The sequence below is a fragment of the Pseudorasbora parva genome, chromosome 18 (assembly GCF_024679245.1).
Source record: "Pseudorasbora parva isolate DD20220531a chromosome 18, ASM2467924v1, whole genome shotgun sequence".
In the NCBI taxonomy this organism is placed as follows: Eukaryota; Metazoa; Chordata; class Actinopteri; order Cypriniformes; family Gobionidae; genus Pseudorasbora; species Pseudorasbora parva.
In genome coordinates, this window is record NC_090189.1 from 31171139 (window position 1) to 31195761 (window position 24623).

At 37.0% G+C, this 24623-nt stretch overlaps 1 protein-coding gene and 1 long non-coding RNA gene across 6 annotated transcripts in view; one reads left to right on the forward strand and one right to left on the reverse strand.

Moving 5' to 3' along the window:
• Positions 1-24283, reverse strand: part of dacha (dachshund a) — a 203131-nt gene extending 178848 nt beyond the window's left edge. For all 5 annotated transcript variants that reach the window (XM_067422794.1, XM_067422795.1, XM_067422793.1 and 2 more), the window contains exon 1: positions 23641-24283. In XM_067422794.1, the coding sequence (XP_067278895.1) occupies positions 23641-24131 (491 nt within the window). In that variant the 5' untranslated portion in view covers positions 24132-24283. The remainder of the gene's footprint in view (positions 1-23640) is intronic.
• On the forward strand, positions 9593-10642 carry LOC137045857 (uncharacterized). The gene is made up of 3 exons (XR_010898867.1): positions 9593-9753; positions 9867-9980; positions 10277-10642. It is a non-coding gene; the product is annotated as an uncharacterized lncRNA (long non-coding RNA).
• Positions 24284-24623: the final 340 nt, after the last annotated feature.

Here is a 24623-nt window from a genome sequence, read left to right on the forward strand (position 1 = left end):
ATGTCACAACCGAATACGTCCATTTCCAGCGTTTTTGTTCAGGGTAAATGAGGAGAGATGGTGTGTCATAAACACTAATGATGATGCAATTCAATCATGAGTCATTTATTGATTGAACTGATGGATTTATATGTGGCTGATGGGCGTCCAATCAATGGACCTGGGGCACTTCTTAAATGGATGGAGGTTAACACAGCCCTATTACCTGCCGCTTGATTCCAGTGTGTTTTTATTACATGCAAAGCCATCATTCACACACATACGCATATAGAGATACATTCCCTCGATGCTCTCTCTCTCGCTCTCTCTCTCTCACACACACACATACACCATTATCACCTTTAACATTCCTAACCACACGTCACACCAGCTGCGTCGTCCCAATGACAGTATCAGCCCGAGCTTTCAACAGCTCCGCCAGCAAATAATTAAAGACCATTATTTACCTTCCTCGAGATGAACAGCTATCTCGCGCCTTTCCGTATTCCACCTTTCCTCCCCCACTCGTTCTCTTTCTCTCTTATTCCGGTCTCCCCCCGTAGTGACACATCCATGTCAGCTCCAATAAATCATCCCAATTTGTCCCTTCTCAGCCAACATGAGCTTTAATCTTCATTTACGACTCAGGAAAAAAGGTCTGTTTGTCTGAATCCTCTGATAAAACACTTAAGTAACATGTTTTTTTCTTCTTCTAGTGATTGTCTTTTGGATGTACCGCACATATTTTTCAGCCAAATGTAGCATATGATAAGAGAATAAAATATTGTGAACGGTATGCAGGGGACAAATAGTGTTATTGTAACACTTGAATAAAAAATTACACTGAATTCATAAACACAGTCTAATATGATGACTTCAAAATGCTAAAAGTGTGTCTAAAGAATGTACAAGCCATCAAAACAGATATATTTGAAATGAAAAAGGTACGCTAATGATCAACTACAGAATTCTATACCGGTTGGCGATTCTGAGACAACTTTTATAGGTACCCAGTGCCTGACTGGAAAACAATCATTTTATAAACTGATTACATATCACATATAACCGAAACTGAAGCCTTAGATAAGACATCTTATCCTAGTAGTTTAGCATATCGCTAACTGGTTAAAAAGCTATTTTTATTAGCTAGAACATATCACAATAACATGCTATGTAGAATAAAAGATCATTAGAAGTAGCTTTTCCACAAGCTGAGGTAAATATTAATCATACAGAATTAGAATTATAAAATAGAATTATAATATTGTCACCATCATGATAATATGAAACATAATTATTCAAATGAAAACCATCAAATGCAAGTTGGGAACATTAAGTTTGTTCTTTTTCACTTCCAAAAACCAAACTGTAAATTTTACTGTAAAATGTCCCATTAGATTTATTACATTTTTTCACCATTCAGTTTATAGTAAGGGAATGTACCATTAACCAATTAACAGGTTTTTACCATAGCATTTTTACCATTAAACATTATTTTTTTTACAGTGCATGACAACAGAATGTATGACCGAATGTTAGGTTAACAGGCTAATTGTTTAGTATGCTAACAGAAAAAACTGTTTAACTATGTTGCTTGTTGTTTTGGTTGCATCATGTGATATTTCATATATAATATAAATGACACTTTCATGGGTAAGACAGCATTAATTATTAAATGTTATTAAATGATAAGGTTGAGATTTCCAATCAGGCACAGATTAGAACACCCAAAGCAACTTCTTTTCTTTTGGAGTGATGTCTAAAGGGGACTGGATTCTGCAGAGGGATTGAACTTTACATGACATTGACACCTATAGTGACTTTAGTACACTAATACGATGCACAAGCCCACCCTGCGTACTACTGAATCCAGCAAATTAGATAAATGAACACTACAGTATTATCTTCAGAAATTGGCTTTTGCTAGATTTGGGAAATGACCAAATATCAGACAATCAGTCAATTGGTGTGGGTGATCTGTCAGTCACCAATGATCACAGAGCCAAAGGCAAAATGTCAAGTGAACTGGTGCTCATTCGGGCGACATGAATTTAAATCTGACTCCCAACATTTCCCAATCTCGTTTCCTCCACATTCTTTACTGAACTCTGTCAACTATTATGATATTATTATTATTTATTTATTTAATGGAAAAACTATAAAAGTTCAATTCTCCACTTTGAAAAATTGGATTAGCCCATAAAACATCTGCGAATAAAGTAATGTTTCCATCCCATGTGTTCAAGAGCACAAAATCATGACATTCTGGGAATTTACCAAAAAATAATTAGGTATGCCAATATTTCGGCCACCATATCGGTAGATATATAATTTCATTTTTAATGTTATCATTATCGGCACGATAAGAAATTTTGGCCGATACTCATAGCTGGTTTCCTTTTTTTTACCCTCCTTTGTTTTCCTGTTTGATTTCTTTTGTATTTTTAGTTTTTCCTTTACTTGTGTTTTATTTTACTGTAAAACGCTTTGAGAAGCTCCTTTAAAGGCGCTATAGAAAATTAAGTTTATATTAAAGCTGAAAAAATAATGGATTATTTCCTTCAACTGAGACATTTCAAATGTGCACTGTTCAAATGAAGGTTTCTAACTGCTTGAAATATGATTGAAATCCCTTCAAATTGGAAAATACAGTTAAGTGCAACGTGCAGTGCAAGTCTGTTCTATAGGCTACATCAAATTTTTATAAAAACATTATAATTGTGTGCTTGGGCCATGGCTTTTAATGGTGAGACTTTTGATTTTGTAATCAGACTCTAAAAAATGATATCACATTTTTTTATTTGTTTTTATCAACCAATAAAAATATTATCGGCTTTCAACCATAAAGAATTATCGGTTAACGTATCAGCCAAAATATTCATATCGATGCATCCCAAATAAAAATGGAAGTTACTGCAAACGGGGAAGCCACTGTGGCTGTTCTTTCATACATCATAAATTATTTTAACGTTTTAGGTTTGAAGGTGGATGCCTGGTGTTTGGGAAGCCACTCTTGTGAGACAGTTCTGGAAAAGAAATAATACCAAATCATTTTGATGACAGACTTTGGCTTCTTTGGAAACATTTGAGATAATGTGCAATGAAATTGGTCCATTGGTTAGTCCAGTCCAGTCACATCCTTGTGAGTTTGTTGTTGCGGATTTATTTGGTAATTGTGTTTCCACCGTAGTTTGTCTTCTTATAGAATTAAAACAAACGTATCTGCCTCAATTGAGCACATTCGTTTTTATCCACATTTCTAGAATTTGTGAGCAACTTGGCATTTCCATCCAGCGTGTTTATGTTACACTACTCCAAAATTCACATTAAAATAGGTGGATGGAAACATAGATGGAAACAAATGTGGTTTTTCCGAAACCAGTTCACCATCCTGCTAGCAAACTTGCTTCAAAGTTTTGTATGCATACTGTATTGAAGTAGAATTGTCTGAAACGTTAGCCTTGCTCTGTGCCTTTAGCGTTCAGCTCTCCGGCTTTCCCACTGGTCCCGCGGTGGCGTGCGGCAGAGGGGAGCGTATGTGTCTCAATCATGGCTCAATTACAGCCTTCTTGCCTCAGTATGAGAGATCTGTTATGAATACACAACCGCCGCCACCAATCACCATAACCACTACTCTCATTACCATCCCTTTAACCGGAGCGATTATTACCCTTTTATTAATGGAGAGCAAGAGAGAAAGAGAGAGAGAGAGAGCTGAGAGGGAGAGAGAGAGAGAGAGCTGAGAGGGAGATCGCGGAGAGAGAGAGAGAGAGAGAGAGAGAGAGAGAGAGAGAGAGAGAGAGAGAGAGAGAGAGAGAGAGAGAGAGAGAGATGGTGGTGGTGGTGGTGAAAGAGAGAGAAAGGAGATACAGCGGCGCACAGTAAACGAGTGTCAGGTTCGGTGCACGCACTGAAAAATTAAACCAATTAGGAGTGCCGTTTGGAGCCCCTCCGTTCGCATTCCTCTCCGAGCCACTGAACAGCTCAGAGGAAAGAGAGACAGAGGGAGAGAGAGATAGAGGGAGGAAAAGAAAGAGCTCGGCACTCTATTCTGTCATGCTCGGCGAAGAGCGGAGAAGAGCGGGAGCGAGAGAGCAAGCGTTGCCGCTGAGAGGCGGATTAAAAGCAATCTATATCCACATAAATCATTGATTAAATGAATCATGAAATTAATATGTAAATTGTGTGTTTAACCTCTATTTATATACCACTGTCTGTCATCGTAGCGTAAATCTAAAACTAATTGCGATTTCTCGGCGAGCCTGGGAAACTGCAAGAGGGAGACAAGGAGTGGAAGGAGGGAGGGAGAGAGAGGTAAAAGTCTGACATATTTATTAACTAAACGTTCAACTACATCAACTTACTCATTAACAGAGATATTAAGGGAGAGTGGTGAGAAAACCAAACCGTTTGTGCTGCATCAGCACTCGAAGCATAACAAACCTAAGAGATTCTTTCAGCACAGAAAGACAACAGTTTATCGAGGAGAAAAAAAGCCCTGACAAGTACAAGAGCCAGTTATACAGTGCTGTATAATTCATATCATTTGTAGATCTTTGATAAAGGGCTGCACCTAATAACTGTTTTGATAATCAGATGATTTTTGTTCGACTAATCAATTAGACAAGTACAAAAAGTTTAAAATCAGTTATTAATAAAAAGCATGTGATTTTACATCTGGTCCAGTGTCATCCTTAAAACATTATGGAACAATAAAACATATATTTTTTTTAACAAGTGCTGCAACTAAAAACTGATTATTGATTAATCTGTCGATTTTTTTTGTAATCTGCTGATTCCTTACCAACTAAAAATAAATCTGCATTTAATAGACAAAACATTTGATATTTAATATTAGAAAAAGAATATTACTATTTGAAACGGATTCATGTAATATAACTTTTTACATCTTGAATTTACATTAATGTAATTGATCAATGCACACCTCGGGTCTTTAGTGACCCGGGACATCATTCACTTCCCTCCTCCTTCATTTTTAAAAAAATTAAGACATCAACCTTCTTAGTATTCGTCAATCAATTAATTATAAACAATATAAAAAGAACAAAATAATACAATTATAAAAGAATGCCTGTTTTCTCATTCGCTGTTTGTAAAAACTGTATAGGGTCGCTAACGACTCGAGGTGTGTAACAGTATGCTTATTTTTTCTGCAAAACAATAATTGAATCTTTGATGATTCAAGTTGACGATGTCTGATACACACTGATGAAGTGACATTTCACTCATAGTTACCGCAAAAAGAAAACAAAAATAATCATATATTGATTGAATAATCCACTTGATGGTGGAGAACCTGTTAGCTGTCAATTATTGATTTCTAAGAAGTTGAAAATTATCATTTTGAAAATATGTTTGCAATCATGAATGTGCCACATGGTATAAAACAAAACTCAAAACGGAACCCGTCAAGCTCCAAAAGCCAACAAAATATGCTTTATTTTATTCTTCTGTAATTGTTACTCTAATGTCAAGAGAGTTTTATATTATCGTGACAGGTAGAGATCCATCTGTGTTAGATATAGATCCGGGTCTCTAAAGACCCAAATATGTAATAATGGCAAAACATTCCTGCATTCAAGTGTTTATATGAATTACTATTTTTTATTTTATTTTATTAATCCATTATTCAAAAAAAAAGCAAACATTTAGTTGTTCTTTAAATAATCTTCTTTGAGTGCAACAAATTTTGTTGGATTACAAAAATATGATCTTTTTTTAATATAAGTCTCTGTCAAAGTACAAGTGCAAATTGAAGACTATAAAACAAAAGAGTATGTAGCCTATAAAGTGTGTGCAAAATCAGGTTCAACATATAAAGACCACAGACTCAACTAATCAATAACATTCTTGTCCTCTTTTTTCATTATCGATTTCTATTGATCTGATTAATTGGCTGTTGCAGTTTGATATACATCTGTATATCTATGAACACTCATTATCCTAAACATACAAAGCAGGTGCCAAAACAATACCAAAGCTGAAAACTCAAAACTACTGTAAACATACTACCTTGATATATTATATATCAGTCAAGCATCAAAGCCGACTGATCCATGCATATGCGTGTATGTCTGACAGACATTGTTTAGGGGTCCCACTGGCTGTTCTACACTGCATGAAAACCCTGGAATACGGCATTATCCGGGCATGGTAAACTCCTGTGTAATTTGAGGTTTACCGGACGTATGTGGGAAAAAGCGGATCAGAGTAACACGGAACAGTATATTTCAAGATACACCCGGAAACCTCACATATGCGGACATATACAGGCATCCGTGAAATTTCACGGAAATATACAGCTGAAACACTGCTGGGTGCTAGGACTGGTGACTGTTAGGTGTGAAGAAGGCCTTTCATATGTTAATGACACTGAGGTGCTGGCCGTTCTCAGAGGGAGGGGTGGCAGGGGAGGACTTCAGGATTATGACTCTTAATCAAAGTTTTTATAAAAACACTACAAAATAAACACCCCGAACATTTAGTCACAAAAACAGAGTATTTAAATTAAGGAATTGAATGGAACAAATAAAGGAAAATTAACCAACCATTTTAGAATAACACATTTATTGTGAAGTTTTACAAAATGCAGTTAATAACAATACCATTTAATAAAAAGGAATGTACATAAATGTGAAATAATGAAAAAAATGCCTTTAAAAACACAAAAAAACGGATATGCTCAAAATAAAATTAAAGGAATAAAAAGGTCGTTGGAAATCGCATGGGGCTAAATCTCAAACATTGTGCAAATGGGAATTATGACTGATACCTTTTCTTTTGTCTGACTTAACTACACAATGTATGTACTTAGTACACATCTCCCTGCAATACGTTCCACAGGTAGGAACGCTGCTGCACAATCAGTCTGTGTCCCAGGTCTTTTTTACCAATGTCTCTAATGACTGAGTTACTTTCTTGTAACAATAGGTTAGTTTGGGGTGCAGATATTCCTTGCCGTTGAAGCTTATCATCTTTTTGGACAGACAGCATATTCAGTGAAGTTGTCGTACTGGTATATTTTCTTAGTTAATATAAAGTCTTGGGAATCATACCAGCAAATTGCATTAATCAATCAACTTTATTTATATAGCGCTTTTACAATGACGATTGTTTCAAATTAGCCTCACAGTGTCAAACGAGACCGTATTGCAACAAAATTTTAGTTGGCTGTAGGGTCAACAATGTTGGCAGATCAATATTATAGTTTATAGAATTAAATAAGACCCAATTAATTCATTTTATTTGTATATTTAGTTGAATAACTTGGATCATAAATTTAGTGTTATAGTTTTAGTGTCCCCAACTGAGTAAGCCAAAGGCCACAGTGGCAAACCCAGAGGAGACGCCAATCAACACTGAGAATATTTCCAATGAGCCATCAGTTGTCTGAGGCATAGCAGCAGTGCAGTGATGGCATCATCTGAAATGTTGAACAATGCTTGCCAGGTTAAAAGCATTATTGCTAATAGCTTTACAAGTAATAAAGCAGAGCTGTCTCTATTGTCATTATCTTCTTCAGGTTTGTCATCTTTATAATCCAAATGTTCACTGTGCTGACCATCTGTAAAGACATGTTGCTCTTCATGGTCACTGTCATCATCTGAAGACGTTTCACTGAGCTCCAAGGAAAGCCTGAGCAGCTCATTGCGGTCTTCTTCTTCTTCAAAAAAAGACATTTGTTAGAGTTTTTTTTTTTAGAAAAAAATTAATAGAAGTGTAACAATACACTTGCCTTGCCTTCAGTGATGGATAAATCAAGAAGATCTGCCGAATCTTAGTTCTCATGCATGTAAATGCTTGGTTTCTTCAAATATGCAGAAATCAACTTGCTCTTGGTCTCCAATGTCCTCTGTAACAATTAAAGAACAATACAACGATTTTAGCTACACACAAATTTACATACACAAGCTAAATACAAAGATATAGTTTAAACAGTGAAACATCAACACCAATTGATTAATGGCTGGAGCTATGCATTTGTCTAGTATTATCTTAAAGTTAGCAGCTTTTTACTAAAATCCCTTAGAATCACATATCATGCACTTTACAGTACAGCATGTGTACGGGTCATGATGGGCCATAGAAATGTTAATGGACCATTCGTAATAGTTTATCCAAATAACTTTAGTTATTGTTATGAATGGCCCATCATGATTTAAATGTTCAGCAAATACAGCTATGACAAAATTTGTAATAAATAAAAGTTACAATGTATTAACAAGACTTATGCCTATACTGGAAAAAAAAAAAAACTTACTACATTCTGAAAACAAGCAAATCACTATTGTGTGTCAACTCTAACCAAAGCAGATCATGAACATCAGTGTAATGTTGCACGACATCAGTAAATATATAAACCAAATGCTGATGATCGCCATCTTATTTTACTTGTCATTTGGTTTTACATTTAAAAAAAATGTTCAGTAACTTACCAAAATGAATACCAGCATCATCCCAGTCCACAGGTCTCATTTCGGCTGGACGAAGTTCATCACATGCACTCACTTCCAGCTCTGTGTTGTGATTTGTCTCAGCTGTAATCGTTCCATTGTGGAAAAAATAAACTTTTTTTTGTGAAGATATAAATATGCATGTGAAACATTTGCGATGTGGTCGCAAAACCGCCGAGCTCTCTTTCTCGTATTATTATCAACAGGTGGTTGTCCTTCCATGTTGATAGATAATTATGTCCAGCATTATATTTTTGCACCAAATTAAAGATACACCTGCGACGCGTCATACCGAGGGCGTGGTTTGAGTGGGGATTAGCAAGCAAACAACACGCGCCAAAGAGGGGGCGTTTTGAGGTTTGAAATCAACCACTCACAATACAGGTGGTGACGGAGGCGCATCCAATAGTAGTGTATTGTTACAAGCGCGCGAAAGTTGAAACCTCCGCATTGTTTCCGGAAGTACAGAGAACGGATTGTTGTTTTTTTGTGGTGTTTGGTTGAGATTTGGAATCGATCATTTTCGACAGATTTAATATGGAGAGTAAAAGGAACCTTAGTTTTTCTACTCCACTGAACAAAGGAGGACAAGCAGGCTCAAGCTCAAGCCCAGTTACTGTGAATGCCTTGATGAAGCAGCTGATCTCCGGCCAGAGTGCTATATCTCGTCAGCTTACTAACGTTACTTTAATATCTGCACAGCATGAACAGGCTGATCTTCTCCAAGAGGCTCTCCAGCGTCTTTATTCTCTCGAGCAAAAGTATGAGCAGCACGGACTAACTTACAGGAAGAGCCTAACAACATTGTGAAAAGATTTAAAAGAGCACGTAACGTGAGGTAAGTTCAGTTATTGTTATATAATGTGCCTGTAAACCAAAGTTGGCTTACAATTAACGTTAGCCTAATAACGTTATGTGTTTTGTCTCCAGCGGTTACTTTGATGGCCATCTTATTCAAACTTGAAAATATTGTGGTTCTTGCAGATTGTGAATCCGTTTAAACGCATTTTAATTTCAAACTTTACAGGAATCTGTAAGGTGCCTTTGTGTGAAACCCAATTCAGAGAACAGCCCACACAAATACGATTCACAAACTGGGTAAGACTGCTTATTGTATACTGTAAATGTTAGGTTAACCTACTTCTAACGTCATATGGATTTGAAATGCCAAAACCGAATTTCATTAATTATAACTGCAACTTTTCCCCCCAGAATAGTCATCACACAACCTCGCTTTGACCATTTTCCTTTGAAGAATTAAGGACAACTTTTACAGATGTTGACCCTGAATGTGTAAAAGGTAATCTTAAAGATTGTATTATTTTTTTTAAAGTAATTTTATATTAACATTTACCATGTGTGCTTTGTTTTGCTTACTTTTATTGGTATTACAATTATTCATGATTTATTTAGCAGGTTGCAAGACATATTGAGACACCACGGAGGAAGTATTCTGTGGCTCAGCCTGAAAAGGCCCAAAAAAAGACACACTATGAAGAACATGGCAAAGAACCGTCAAAGTGAAGGGTAAGTTAAGAAACTTGCTAAGCATTTATTTTCTCTTTAGGAGATATGATTTTGTCCATATTGTGATTAAACTTATACATTAAACCCAATACTTTGATCAAATCTGAGTGTGACATAACCATACTCATTAGTGAATAATGCAAATTGCATGTAAACTGGAGTGAAGAGTTCTGCTTGTCATGTGAGCACCTTCCTGCGATTAAGACCTTACTCTTAGAATACATAGTTGTATTATTGTTGCACATGTAAACACAGTGTGTGTTTTTTAGTGGTTAAATTACTGTCATGTTTTGCAGTTGCTGGAGACCAGGTCCAGGGTTGTACAAGCTAACGCAGAAAGAGACCTGTGAGAGAACGCAACAATAGAGCAGATGTCTGATAAAGATGATGCTGTTGTTGATGGAAGGCCAGTGTGGATGGTGAGGTCTCCACCAAACAGAACCACGGTTGTCTGCGCTCTCCCAAGTGCTACGAACCAGACAAGAGGCTGACCCACGCTACACGTCACATCATCAGTGCATCATTATAATGTATTTTTACAATGCTCTTTGGAAATGTTTCCACTTATATATATTGTTTACTTAGAACATATATTATATGCATTTTTTTTCTTTTATTTCTTTACATCGCCGTCCTTTAAATAGAATTTGCTCACTTTTTTTCCCCCATTCATTTTATAATATATGTTTACAATGCTCTTTGGGAGTTTTTTTTACTTATTTTTATTTTTTACTTAGAACATTTATGTATATTATATAACCTTTTTTTAACATTCTGGTTCTAATTTTATAATGTTTACATTTTTGCATTGTCTCATTTTATAATGTTACATTTTTAGATACACTGTGTATTTATTTCTTTATATCGCCAACTTTTAAATATGTTGTGTTAATTTTATTTTTCATGCCTTTTTTACCCTTTCATTTTAACTTATGTTTATTTTATATAGTTATATTTATATTGTTTATTTGTTCCTTTTAAATGCCTTTATTTTTTTTTGTTCTTTACATTTTCATCCCTTTTAAATACATTTTGTTCACTTGTTTTTGTTTCTCCATTCTATTATTTTGCTCGTTTAAAATGCTCTTGGTAATGTTTTATGTACCTTAATAAATATTCCATATTTTCCTAAATTGTTTTTTGTGTGTATTTTTCCTTTGGGGGGAGAGGGGGGTGGGGTTTATGGTGTATGAACAGTATCTGCATAGCTGACCTATAACCAATCAAATCACTAAACTATAAGGCCTAGGGCGGGCTAAGTTTTAAAAGTAACCAATCAAATCACTAAGCTATAAAGCCAAGGGCGGGCTAAGTTTTAAAAGTAACCAATAAAATCACTTTACTGGGTTTTCAATGTGCCCTGTCCTCTAATAGCAGTTTGGGTTTTGGGAGTGGTTTTAAAAGAACAACCAATCCAGTTTGAGTTGAAAGGCCAATAGGGGATGTGAGGCAAAGCTGCTCAGAGGTGTGAAAATGTCTCCTGAAAAAACCTGATGGGATTACTTGCCATGGCAACAAATGGCTGTAGCATGGAAGTATACGGCCACAACATACATCCGATTTGGTATCATTCCGGATGTATACGGATATATACCGATCCATGGAATTTGACCTATCCGGCCAGTATACTCCCGGATTCTTCCGAATTTCAGCAGTGTATACAGAAGTATACGGGTCCGGATACACCTTTTTTCATGCAGTGCTAGAGGCGGTGAGGTTGTTTGTGTGTATGAGTGTGTGTGTGGGTGTGTGGGTGATATAGGTGAGATGGAGTGATGGGATCGGAGGCCCTTCCTGCCCCGGCTGACATAAACCACACTCTGGACAGTCCAGCCGGCCACAGAGGACCCTGATTTATAGTCAGGCGAAAGCCAGGACAGCCGTGGTGATCTTTCAATAAAACATCAAAAAAAAGCTCTGACCCATCCATTACCCATAAGCCCCCGTGGAACAGACGGGTCAGGTGTGCCTGCCATCCCTCACACTGCAATCTCACACTGAGGCACCATGGGAAAAGCCAGGAAGAGTGTGTGTAATGTCGAATTACAGCACAGTGAAAAAGATAAGAAAGGGAAAAAAAGGTGTGAACTACTTTTAGATTCTGCTCAATTACAGTTAATCTGATCGTAAGCTCAAAATCAAAACATTAGCACCATGTCATCTCTACTTGATAAAATGGTTAAAACTGCTAATAAACCTCAAAGCAAATGTCGGTACAAGTTTGATCTGTGCTCATATATTGTGAAGTGTTTAATTTCATATATTTTTTAATTGACCTAAAGTTTAGTTACATTTTTCTGCACACATTGGACGTTGTTCATCAAAAACAAAAATTGGCATTAATCGGTTCACACAAAAATTGTCCCATTGGATTAAAAATATGGTCAAAATGGTTTTATTTATGAACATTCACTTTAAAAATTTTGCACTATATTCAACTAAATGTATTACACATTTACTCTTTTTTTTAATAAAAATGTCTGCATTTTAAAAGCGATAACTCTAATTAAATAAAAAAAACATTGGACAGAGGAATCAATTATTAAAATTGCATGAGACTTTTCATTAAAGTATTAATATAAGTTTCACACTTAATTATATAATAAATCATATTTGAGCAGAACTTATATTTGCTGACTACCATTTATTATAATATCAATGAATTAATTAAACCAGGAGTTTTTAAAAATGGGGACCGGTGACCCTCGGGGAAACATGAAAATCTGAAAATAAAAATATTTGACAAAATGTATTTTATTATAAATTTTATAATATTACCATTTCATTCTGCCGTTATTTTTTCTGTAGTAACAGCAGCAGATTATGTCATTTTATAATATAAAATTGAGAATGACCTTTTCTTAAAGTTTAAGCTGCCTTTATAATTCAGGAAGGGGGTCCCTTTCTCTTGGGGGTCCCTTGAGGGGTCCTCGGCACCAAACAGTTTGAAAACCCCTCAATACGTGACAAATGTCTAGCACCTCATTTTTCAAATATGGGCCAAAAGTCAGAAAGAACTGATATGAAAATGAGTTTAACACACACCTGTGTCCAGAGACAGAGACTGCAAGGTGAAAGACAATGTATCCTTCACTTAACAAGAATGCAGCACAAGACGAGCCCCACACTTTACCTTTACACACACACACACACACACACACATACACACTCTCTCACAGCTAGTTTTTGATATGTTATCTGATACATGCACTAAACTGAAGGCAGATCATTGTCAGTGTGTCTTCAAAAGAAAGCAATAAAGCGTTGTGCATGCTCTCCCCCTTGTTTCCCTAATTCACTTCATTTCATTTTAACTATCCGTAACAATCTGGCGAGACATTACCCTGTAATGAAACCACACAGGGCCTGATTGTTTTCATCAGAGAACACCCCCCACCCCCCCACCCCCCCCCCATCTACACATACTCACATACACAAATGACACCCATTGCTACTAACAAACACAATATTTACACTGTTTCAGACATACACAGGTGCACAACATCAACCCACCCATCCATACATGCAAACACACACACTGACCACATTGCCTTGTGGGAGAAGAACCATCCGGATTGATGCAAGCTACTTATGATGACACACAATAATTAAAGTGTGCAAGTTAAATCAATCTATTTTGCGTGATACGATTGTAAAAATAGGTTGCAACATATATTGTTTTACTAATCTGCAGGATTGTAAAAGTTGTTATTATTAGGGTGGTGGGTGGGTGTGGTCTTTAGCCATCTCTCTGATTGGACTAGGCATCTCCGTGAGTCATTTTTAAGGGAAGGACATCATATTAGTGAATAAACAAGCACACAACCTGCTTCGTAGTGTGGTTCCAATTTACAGTCCGTACGCATGCTTAACATGTTTCCAATCAGGCCCAAGGCCGCTATTAACAGAAACTATCTTCATACTTATGAGGGCACGGGAGAAAAAAACATGAGAATGGAAAACACATAAACGCAACTGTTATTGAGCATGTCCATGATTCTCATTTAGGTTTGTTTGAATCACTTTCAAATTAAGAGACAAATGAAGTGTAATGCAAACCGAAGCAGACTGAATATTTTCTGGCGTCTTTGACGAGGTGACGGTTGCTCATATGCTTTAACTCAAGTTATTTTGTGATTATTAAATATATTTTCCAAATCTCAATTCTGATTGGATGAGTTACACTTAAAAGAAATATAAACATCCAACTTGATTGTCCTTAAAAATTTAAGGCAGCAACTTTTTTGAAGTGTATCTACTAATGTTTTTTCCTGATAATCGAGTAACTGAAAAATAAAAAATAATGATAATTATTATTTCTTATTTTTATTAAAAATATATAGTTTATTATAATAACTCATTTGTTAAAAATAAATTAAATAAAAATAAATGTAATACATTCCAGACATGTTTGAACTTAGTCATCAAAATAAGTCAATATTAAATTTTATATATATATATATATATATATATATATATATATATATATATATATATATATATATATATATATATATATATATATATATATATTTATTTATTTTATTATTATTTTTTATGTAATTTTTTGGGGGGATTATTTATTATTATGATATGCAGTATATTTACAGTAGGCCACAGGAAAATCATGGAGCGGTTGAAGGACAGTAGAGAGAATGATGGGAATCATGTTGCATGGTACAGGTGGAGGTCACATGATACTTATAAAACATTTGGCAACTACCTTCCATCATAAGTTACCCATATCCTCTGCTTTTCTCTAAAATAATTGCATTTTTTTGTAATATGATCTACATTTCTGCGTGTATGATGTGAAGAGAGCATCGCTCCTGGGTGGATTTTAAAAGTTTTATAGGCTTATTCTACAGACTTCCGGATGGTGGTACGCAGAAGGGTGTGTGTGGGGGGTGGTAATTGGAGCTGGACCGCCCGGGGCAGATAGAGACAGAATGAATCCCTTACAGATCTGACGAGAGCACCAAACCGGCCATGATGTCACCACATACCCAGGGCTTTTCTTGATTTAACCCAGACACAGAAAGAGACTCTTTCACATACACACAAACACTCACACACACCCTCCCTGACCTGATCTCTCTTTACATTCCACCTTGCTTTCATCTTTATTTCTTCTTTTAATAATCCAGAGCAAGCAGATGTTTCTACGTTTGACTGCTGCTTGACATTAATATGCCTTCAGTCTGAGCCTTTTCACGTAGTGAAATCATTGGCCATTAACTGTTGTCAGCATTGACAACGACCACCATTTAGTATTTACAATTCATACTTTAATAATAATATGCATGGCCTCTTGTGTGTTTTTATACCACAATAACTCAATCAATAGCCATAAAATTTATATATTTATAATGTTTTAAAACAAACTTTTAATGGATTAATTATATTAAATAATTAATAATTACATTATTTATGTAATTATATTAAACCTGTATTCCATAAAAGTTCCCCAAAATACAAATGTCTGGCCTCTTGTATGTTATTTTACCAAATAAGTACATAAATATTTTCATTATCATTGTCACATTCCACAAAATGTATCTGGCCTCTTGAGTATATTTATCCACAATAAATAAACGTAAATAAATAATGATTGAATGAATGAACAAATTAATACATTTAAAAAATAAAACATTTAATGTAGCCTATAATTATTTATAAAATATACTGTGTGTGTATATATATATATATATATATATATATATATATATATATATATATATATATATATATATATATATATATATATATATATTTTTTTTTTTTTTTTTTTTTTATGTTGAGTTTTCACCAAAGAAAAATAACATTTAATGTAAAATCATATATAGAATGTGTATAGACCACAAAACCAGTCATAAAGTCACGTGATTTTGGAAGTAGCCATCAAAATTATAGATTTTTTTTTCATAAATCATTAGGATATTAAGTAAAGATCATGTTCCATGAAGATATTTAGTAAATTTCCAACCTTAAATGTATAAAATTAGTTATTAGTAGTAATATGCATTGCTAAGTTGGACAACTTTAAAGGTGATTTTTTTTTCTGTGGTGAAAAATCTACATTAACAAAACATATTATTTATTTATATATATATATATATATATATATATATATATATATATATATATATATATATATATATATATATATATTTTTTTTTTTTTATTATTATTTTTTTTTTTTTTATAAATATTTTTCATTTAATGTTGAGTTTTCACAAAAGAAAAAGAAAAATCCCTGTATAATTATATATTAAATATGCTATATGATTAAATATTTTTCATATACTGTTTTCTACACTTTATTTATTTTCATATACTTTATTTTATTTACACTTTTGTTGGAGAATGGTGGCATGCGGTGCAAAACCGGTGCAGATTTCACAATTTCGACAAAAAACAAAAAAAACTATGCAAGCAAGAAAGACAGTGGTAACCATTTAAATCATTCAAAAACATCAATACTCAATTCAGTCACACTGAACCTGAAAGTTTGCAAGGCATGCAAGCACAAAACACTGCACTTGGGCTGCTATTCATTACATTTCAAATCAAGGGTCATTTTAACACCGAGCGGTTCATTTCCAAGCTAGACACCCGAGGTAACCAACACGACATTGTGCTCTTCAGGTGAACCCATCTGCCCGAGCTAGATAGAAGGGGGGTTAATGCGGCGAATTATGGCCTCCAGATGTGGGAGACAACTGTAAACACTCTTTTATGCAAGGAAAAGCACGACTTTGTCATTTCCTCAGATCTCCACATCTTTCAAGTCGAGATTCCAAGAGTCAGAGCGCAGAGTGTCAAACGCTCACTTGAGCTCGCCTGTCATTACCATAACCTCTCTGTTCTGGCGCGCGAAACGCTTTGTGCAAACGGATCAACAGCTGCTAGCTCGCAGGAACGGGGAAGTGCAGCAGAACATGTCATGAAATATTAATCGGCATAATTGGGATGCTAGTTAGCGCTTCTTTGACCAGCTTTAGTCCCCTCCAGCGCAGCGCGGCGCCGCTCCCGCCCTCCACACAAGCTAGCGCTTAGTGTCAAACTAAACTATTAAAGTGGCAGAAAAAAATGATGAACTCTTGAAAATGGATTAGATGGGGCTTATGTTTAAAATACTCTAATCGTCTTCTCGCCGCCAACTCCGCCACGTCAGACAATAGAGGGGCGGAGGGGGGGATGAAAACACCAGCTCTTCCGGTACAAACTACTTTGCCGATTTCAGTGTCACATTCAATTTTCTGCTTCCTGCTTCTCCCCGGATCCCCATCCAAAAACAAGCATTTAAAACATCAGTCCTAATTAGATGATTAGTGCTTGGAAGGGCAGGAGATAAGTCATTTGCATAATTCAATCATAAGAGTTAGAGATACATATTTCGATGTTCGTTTGTACAATTATCTCCGCTGTCCTGGGGGCTGTGATACTAATGTGATTAAACAATACTCTTGCACGGGGCCTAGTGTCCTCCATTAAAGCACTGCTAGAGGCAAAGCAAAAATTAATTTTAGGAGACAATCAATTTTATTCTACATGACTGTAATAAATATAGCCCGGCTGCAGATGTGTCATTAAGCTCAGGAGGAGACTTTCCCAAAGTCAAAATGACACTGTTCTCTTTCTCTCCTCCTGCTTTAACTGCGGGTCTGCGGACGGTGAGTTATCACGGAAAGTGTCATTTCTCCTCTTGTGAGATCCTTGACAGGCCATATCCATCTGTCTGTTTTAACCTCTTATATCTTTCTCCCACGTCACTGCACATCAGCGAACACCTGCTATTCCTCATCCCTATCGAGACTGTATATTAAGAGCTAACTTTGTAATTGCGGCTTCTAAATGCTCCTCAAACATCGTTTAATGAATGCGGATGTAAATATGTAATTTGTGCAGATTCACATACGTAGCAGCCTTCTTAATTTGTTTTTCGTGATTTCCGCGCCCAAAAGATTCTAGTAGCGCCTTTCCATCACTAATTGACCACATGTGTCTTTGCTTTGCCTCTAATTCATTGGTTACGCATGGGACTAGTTATTAAAGCGCTGTGGCTTGGAACAGGCACCCGCCAACATTAATGAGAACTCACATGGCCACAAGTTGTTTTATAAGAGCCCGTCAGCAGTTCGCGCTCTCACGTCTCAAACAAGCTCGCATTAAGACATAGACGGACAGAAGAGTCAGTCTGGAAGACCATCTGCCTTCTTATCTTTACAAAAAATGTTAAGCTATATATATTTTTTTTAACTATTATATATTGTTTATATACTTGTGTACATACAGTATTATTGCTGTCAAATCGATTAATCACATTTAACATAAGTTATTATATATATTATATATATATACACACTGTATAACGATTAATCGCAATTAATTGCATTTTACATAACGTTACGTGTGTGTGTGTGTGTGTGTGTGTGTGTGTGTGTGTGTGTGTGTGACACAAATGTGTATAATGACATAGGTATTACAAGGAGAGGGTGTAATATGAGGACATTGGCCATGTCCCCACTTTTCAAAATGCTTATAAATCATACAGGATGAGGTTTTTTTAGAAAGTAAAAATGCAGAATGTTTCCTGTGATGGGTAGGTTTAGAGGCAGGGGCAGTGTAGGGGGACAGAAAATACGGTTTGTACAGTATAAAAAACATTATGCCTATGGAATGTCCCCACAAAACAAACGTGTGTGTGTGTGTGTGTGTGTGTGTGTGTGTGTGTATAGCAGCCGTAAGCCCTATCAATTAATTTGAAAGCACTATTATATATATATATATATATGCTGGTTTGTTTAATTTAAAAATCAATAAAAACAAAGAGAGGGCTGGTAGGTTTCAAATCATGACATTTTGTTTAAAAACTGGATATGAGATATGACAGCCGTTCACACAGGGCAGGCTACCAGCATAAAGCCCCTCTTGATGTTTCAAACTGTCTTAATTCATAATTTACTGTACAGAAAAGGGTAAAGGAAAGAGTAAATCTGCAAAAACAACAACCCCCAAAAAGGTGGATGTATAATTGATGGCTGACATTAAGGTGTGCCGAAGGAAGAGCGACAATCTGAAGAGATTTGATGAGACAGCGGGGTGTCTCGGGTGCCCGGGCCGAGCTGAGCGTCGCCGCCTCGGGCGAAGCCACAGGCGCTGAGCTGCAGTCCATATGGACCGGGCGCGCACACGTGGAGACTGGCGGTCACGCACTGGAACGCGCACTCCTGACAGGGAATGTGTATTAGCAGCAGCACGTGTGTCAGTCACTGGCTTTGTTTAAAACTTCTCAGATTTATTTAGTTCAAACTTTACACGCGATTCGGAATCAGACCAAATCAATCAAAAGATTCAGTATACTAATTTAAATTAATCTACAGAACATGCTTCTTAAAAGGTGTCAAATTGTGCATTTTAGGGAATCTTTGAAACGCAGCACTTTGACGCGCAGTGTGATGGTAGCTCGCGCCTGGGGCAAAGATGGGAATTAGACACATTTTAAATTAATGACTAAAAAAAGCAAATCGCTCCAAGAGACGAAAAAAAACATGACAGGCTTTCGAACAAGTAATGCGTTTTATGATTTAACCTGACAATTCCTGCAACTCCTGCTAAAGTGCGATTGGCATGAATGCAAGCAGAGATGTTTCTTTCCTTTTTATGATGTTATTCGCATGAAGAAACTCTCTGGTCAGCGATGCAATAAATATTAGTGGACACGAGCTTTCTGCACCTTTTTATTTTTGGATGTACTTGCACTTGGTGGAAAGAGAAAAAAAAGAGTTAAACTAATCTAATCCACCTTTGGAGAGCAAGCACAGATGTTCATCTCTAATGTAATTCCCATTCAATTTCCTAAGTGCAGTCCCCAAGTGCAAACTAGTTTAGTGTTATGTTTAGCTTGCAAATTTCGTTTTAATAAATAATGAATGCATTAAAAACCTGGAGATCAATTGCGAGCTGAGAAATCATAAAAAGCGGGGCCGTAAGTGCCGCGTCCGTTTGATGATTTGGACACTTTCCGTGTTTCAGTCGAGTTTTACAGATCCCGTCGCGTATTTCAGGCTATATCTGAAAACCTAGTGAGCTCCCTACCTAGACAGCATATTGAGCTGCTGACTTGGAACGCGCCAACTTGCATAGCATACAGAGCGCGTTCTTGCGCTCCGGAACCTCAGAACCGATTCTTTTCAACCCCGGCTCAGTTTTTTTAATACCAAATGAGTTGTATAACTTTGTGGTCCCTTAAAATGTGGACGAAACACGCGTTAAGGGTCCCTGACAGTGTAGTTTGATTTCTGATCAATTGATTCTGATGAGCCGGTTATTTTAGTGAATCAAGAGTGCAACCAGTGTCCAGATCCTCCTGAACAAATGACTCGGTGATGAGTCGGTTCTTTATAGTGCATCAAAACACAATGTGTGACTTTAAGTGACACTCATGAATCAGTCACAGCGGAAAGAACTGATAGATTAAAGTTACCTAAATTAAGTCAAGATGAAATCAAAATGAAGTTACTTAAAGATGGACAATCTATGGGTTCTTTTGTAATCAGTGTTTTTTTTTCATACAAAAAAAAACAATGTCATGCATTCATTTTTATATGTTAATACTTTTACTTTAAAGCTTTAGCTATCCAAAATATCTACTTTTTTCACATTTATGTCACTTTTAAAAAAGTATTTTAAGAAGACTTTGTCTTCTTAAAATTGTCTTTTGCAATAATTAATCTCTCTTTTATAATCTGTTCTGTTGAGCTGTATTATTTGTCTGCTGAATGCAGTAAATTAAGTGAGAGTTCGATTTATTTTTTCCCCAAATAAGTATTATTTAACAGTACTAATAGAATTATGGCATAATGGAACTGTAGAGGAATCGTTAAGAGAAAACAGAATCAGTATTGTAAAATTCCTCATGATTGCCATTCATATCCATTTTGTTGGTCTATGTGCACATGCATGAGAAGTATGCCTTTGGCCACTGCGTCACATCTTGTGCTATAAGTGTTTGTCCTGTGACCCGTTTAATTCCGTTGCACTCTGTCTGACTGTTTTGAATGCTAAAATGCGTCCTGAACACCCCCTAATAGGAAGCCCACTGGTTTTGAGACACAGCCGTCCCCTGGCTGGTGATCATCCTCGCTCGTTTAGCAGTGGCCGTCCCGTACAAACCGATGCAAAAGACACCCATTTGTCCCAGCTTAGCCCTTCTCCCAAATGAGCCTGTGCTGAAGGAGGAGAGGAGAGAGAGAGAGAGAGAGAGAGAGAGAGAGAGAGGAGGCGAGGGGCCAGCACGCACATTAGTTTCAGCCATCTGGTAGCGGGACGGTGGATGATGTTTAAATCTGACTATAAAAGCGACGCTTGCGAAGGTGAACTGTAAAGCAACGATGCCGAGGAGCAAATTCAATTTCAGGGGGGCCCATTGCTCGGGCAATTTCATTATCCGACCGTATGCTGCAATCTGACAAGAAGAGTGAAAAGCGCAGCGTTCCGCACCTCGTTCTCTTATTGTCCATTTTGCCCGGACTCAAAATTAAACAAAATAATGTTATAAAACGGTCTCTCCCCCGCTTCACTTTCTCCTCGCTCTCATTTCTAATTAGATGTGCACGGCAGATTGATTCAGAACTGCGCAAAGCCCAGTAAAGTGACGGGGGATTCTTCTGGAGGTTGTGCTGGGGATGTTAAAAGGTTAATTACCGAACCTTGCCCAGAATGGCCATCTGGATGTGCGCTCCCTCTCTTTCCCTCTCGCTTAAACACACGTGCATCTCCACACACACACACATTCACTGTGCAAAAAGTGCGATTTAAGACCACGTTCCTGAACCAACTCCCTCCAACCAATTTTCAATACCTGACCTTTTACCTGTGAGAAATGGAAATAGAAAATTGAAAATGTACTAGAGCCGATGCAAAGTACTTCATGGAGAAGAATACATATAGTTACTGAAGTTGCACATAAGCCTTACTAGGTTGTAAACTTTTAGACTTATCAAAAATTTATTTTTATTCTACATAATATTAAATATAATGTAATTATATTAGGGCAGGAACATTGACTGAAGATGCTGCACTTTTCATACTAACATATAATTAGAGACTTTCTACATTGGACACGCTCAGGGGGGGGAAAAGGTGCAAAACCTGTCACTGAGGTGGCACATTTCCAAAAGGTACCTAAAGAGTGCATATTAATACCTCAAAGTTACATTTTGGTACTAAAAGTGTACATTTTAGCACCTAAATGGCACATATAAGACGGTTTTTAAAGGGTACTGTCCCAGTGACAGCTTTTGTACCGTTTTTTTCTGAGAGCGGATGATAAAGGTCTTAGGTGTACTGCTCCCTTGAGTCCCACCACACCAATCACACACTCACACTCACACTCACACACACACACACAGCTGATATTGCTAGAGGAGCCTGCGAACACTAATGCATCTGTCATGATAACAAGCTAAGAATAACATCTCCACACCAAACAGAGCCACAGATCCAGGAGAGGCAATTCATTGATTTATGCAGTTATCCCAAATGGGACGTGGGACATCATCCAGACAAATGGAGTATCAAACAAGAATTCCAGATATGGCCCTGGATGTGACATCGGTCAAAAGCGCATTAAATGATATTGACGTCTATGTGAGCCTGACTCTGCGGAGCAAATGACAGAAGAAAGTGAAATGCAACCGAAGTATGACCCCTAGTCCAAAGAGCTGTCGTTGTGTAAGGGAAAATAAAAGACAAAAACCTCTAATATTGGAGGGTTAAATGTAGTAATGATCATTAAAGTTTCAATAAAATCTCCCAATACTAAAAACTCCAGCAGCTCCAGGAAAAGTTAACTTATAAATAGCCTATTTAGACAAAAAGTAAATATATACATGTTTTTTTATTATTATTATTAATCTTTGCTAATTTTTTATTTATTAAAATGTGCCTCCAACCAATTATATTTTCTTTTAATTTGTATAGGCCTAAATACATGCAAGTTCATATAAGAATTATGTTGGTTTTATTGTATTTAAATCATTTTTAGATAACAAAATTGCATGTTTACGCTGTAACGAACATGTTCGTAAGAGAGCGGATCAAGTGGTCAGCGAGGAAAATGAATCAAAAAGATTTGAGAGAAATATCTTGCTTGATTCTGGAGAAAGCTGTTCGTTTTACGACTGTATTATTACTGTAATCTCCTCGGGACAGTTATTTGTTTTGAAACGAACAAGAGGTCAAAACTGCAGGTGGTTTGTCAGAAAGAACAACTGGAACCAATTTTAGACTAAAGTTTGATTTAGATTTTTTTTAATGCGCTTTGAAAAGTATAGACACAAGTAGCACTTTCAAATAACTTTTAAATATTATTCATTTATATTAAATGTAACTAAAATGCATTAACGTAGACTATTTACATCACGTGCATTAAAATAAAAATGTCATAAACGTAGGCTAATTGATATATTTCCTCATGTAACGATTCTGTGCATTAAATATTTTTTGTCAATAATGAAAGTTATCATAAAGTAGCCTATTACCAACTTTGCCAAGTAGCCTACGACAACTCCGCAAGCGCTGAATGAACTTGAAAAGAGCATCAGATTCCACAGCTCAGAGTAAATGTGAGATGTATGTGTGATATAAGTCTTGCCTGGCATTGGTGCAGTCGTTATAAAGCGCCTCGAAGTCTTTTCGGGTGATGAGTTTGCACCGGTTCACGCCCGGCTGAATGGCCCCGAGTCCGCGCAGGATCCGCACCTGCTCCACCGTGCACACCACCGGGCATATATCCAGCCGCTTCAGCTTGGTGTAGACGGTGTGCAGTCCGCCGACCAGGTGCTTCAGGAACAGGTCGAACACCTGCGGGAGACAGATGAGCTCCTGACCGTCCACGGTGAACGAGGCCACTTTCACCCCGTGCACCTCCACCATCTTACACTCGTTATTGTGGACACCGCCGGGCCCGTTCCCGTTAGTGCTGCCGCCGCCACCGGTGCCGGTGATGAAAGAGTTGATCATGCTGCTGGTCAGTCGCGGGGACTCGGCCGGGCTGGAGTACAGAGAGTCGGGACGGAACAAGCTGCTCGCGCCCCCGGGAGTGGAGGTCGGTGAAAGCACCGGAGGAGTTGCTGATACGGCCATAGTTTATGCGAAGTTTCCTCCTTTCCGTACTTTTGAGTCAAGCACACCTTTGCTGGCTCCTCGCACTGTTTCGCGGCTTTCACTCGGTGTTTCTCATGCGTCTCCGGTAGCCACTGCTGATAGTCGGTAATGTGCAACTACCTTCCTCGCGAGTGAGATGGATAGAAGTGTATCGCACTCAGCGATTCAATTAGCCAGCCCACTACAGGCCGGAGTGACAGCTCTCTCAGCCAATAAGGAGCGCGATGGCACACGCCTTTTAATATTATTGGCCATCTGCCAGTTATGGGCGGGGACTCGTGTTTTCACTATTAAAAGCGAATACAACTTTTTAGATTGGTGTCAGACAGATGGTAGGCTTATATATTTCACCTGAGTCTTTAGCTTTTAATGATAAAGTAAATGTACATCCGTTAAACTTTATAAAATGTTTCTTAATATAAGTTATTGAAATTTACCTTAACCACTTCCATTATTATGGCATTATAGGCC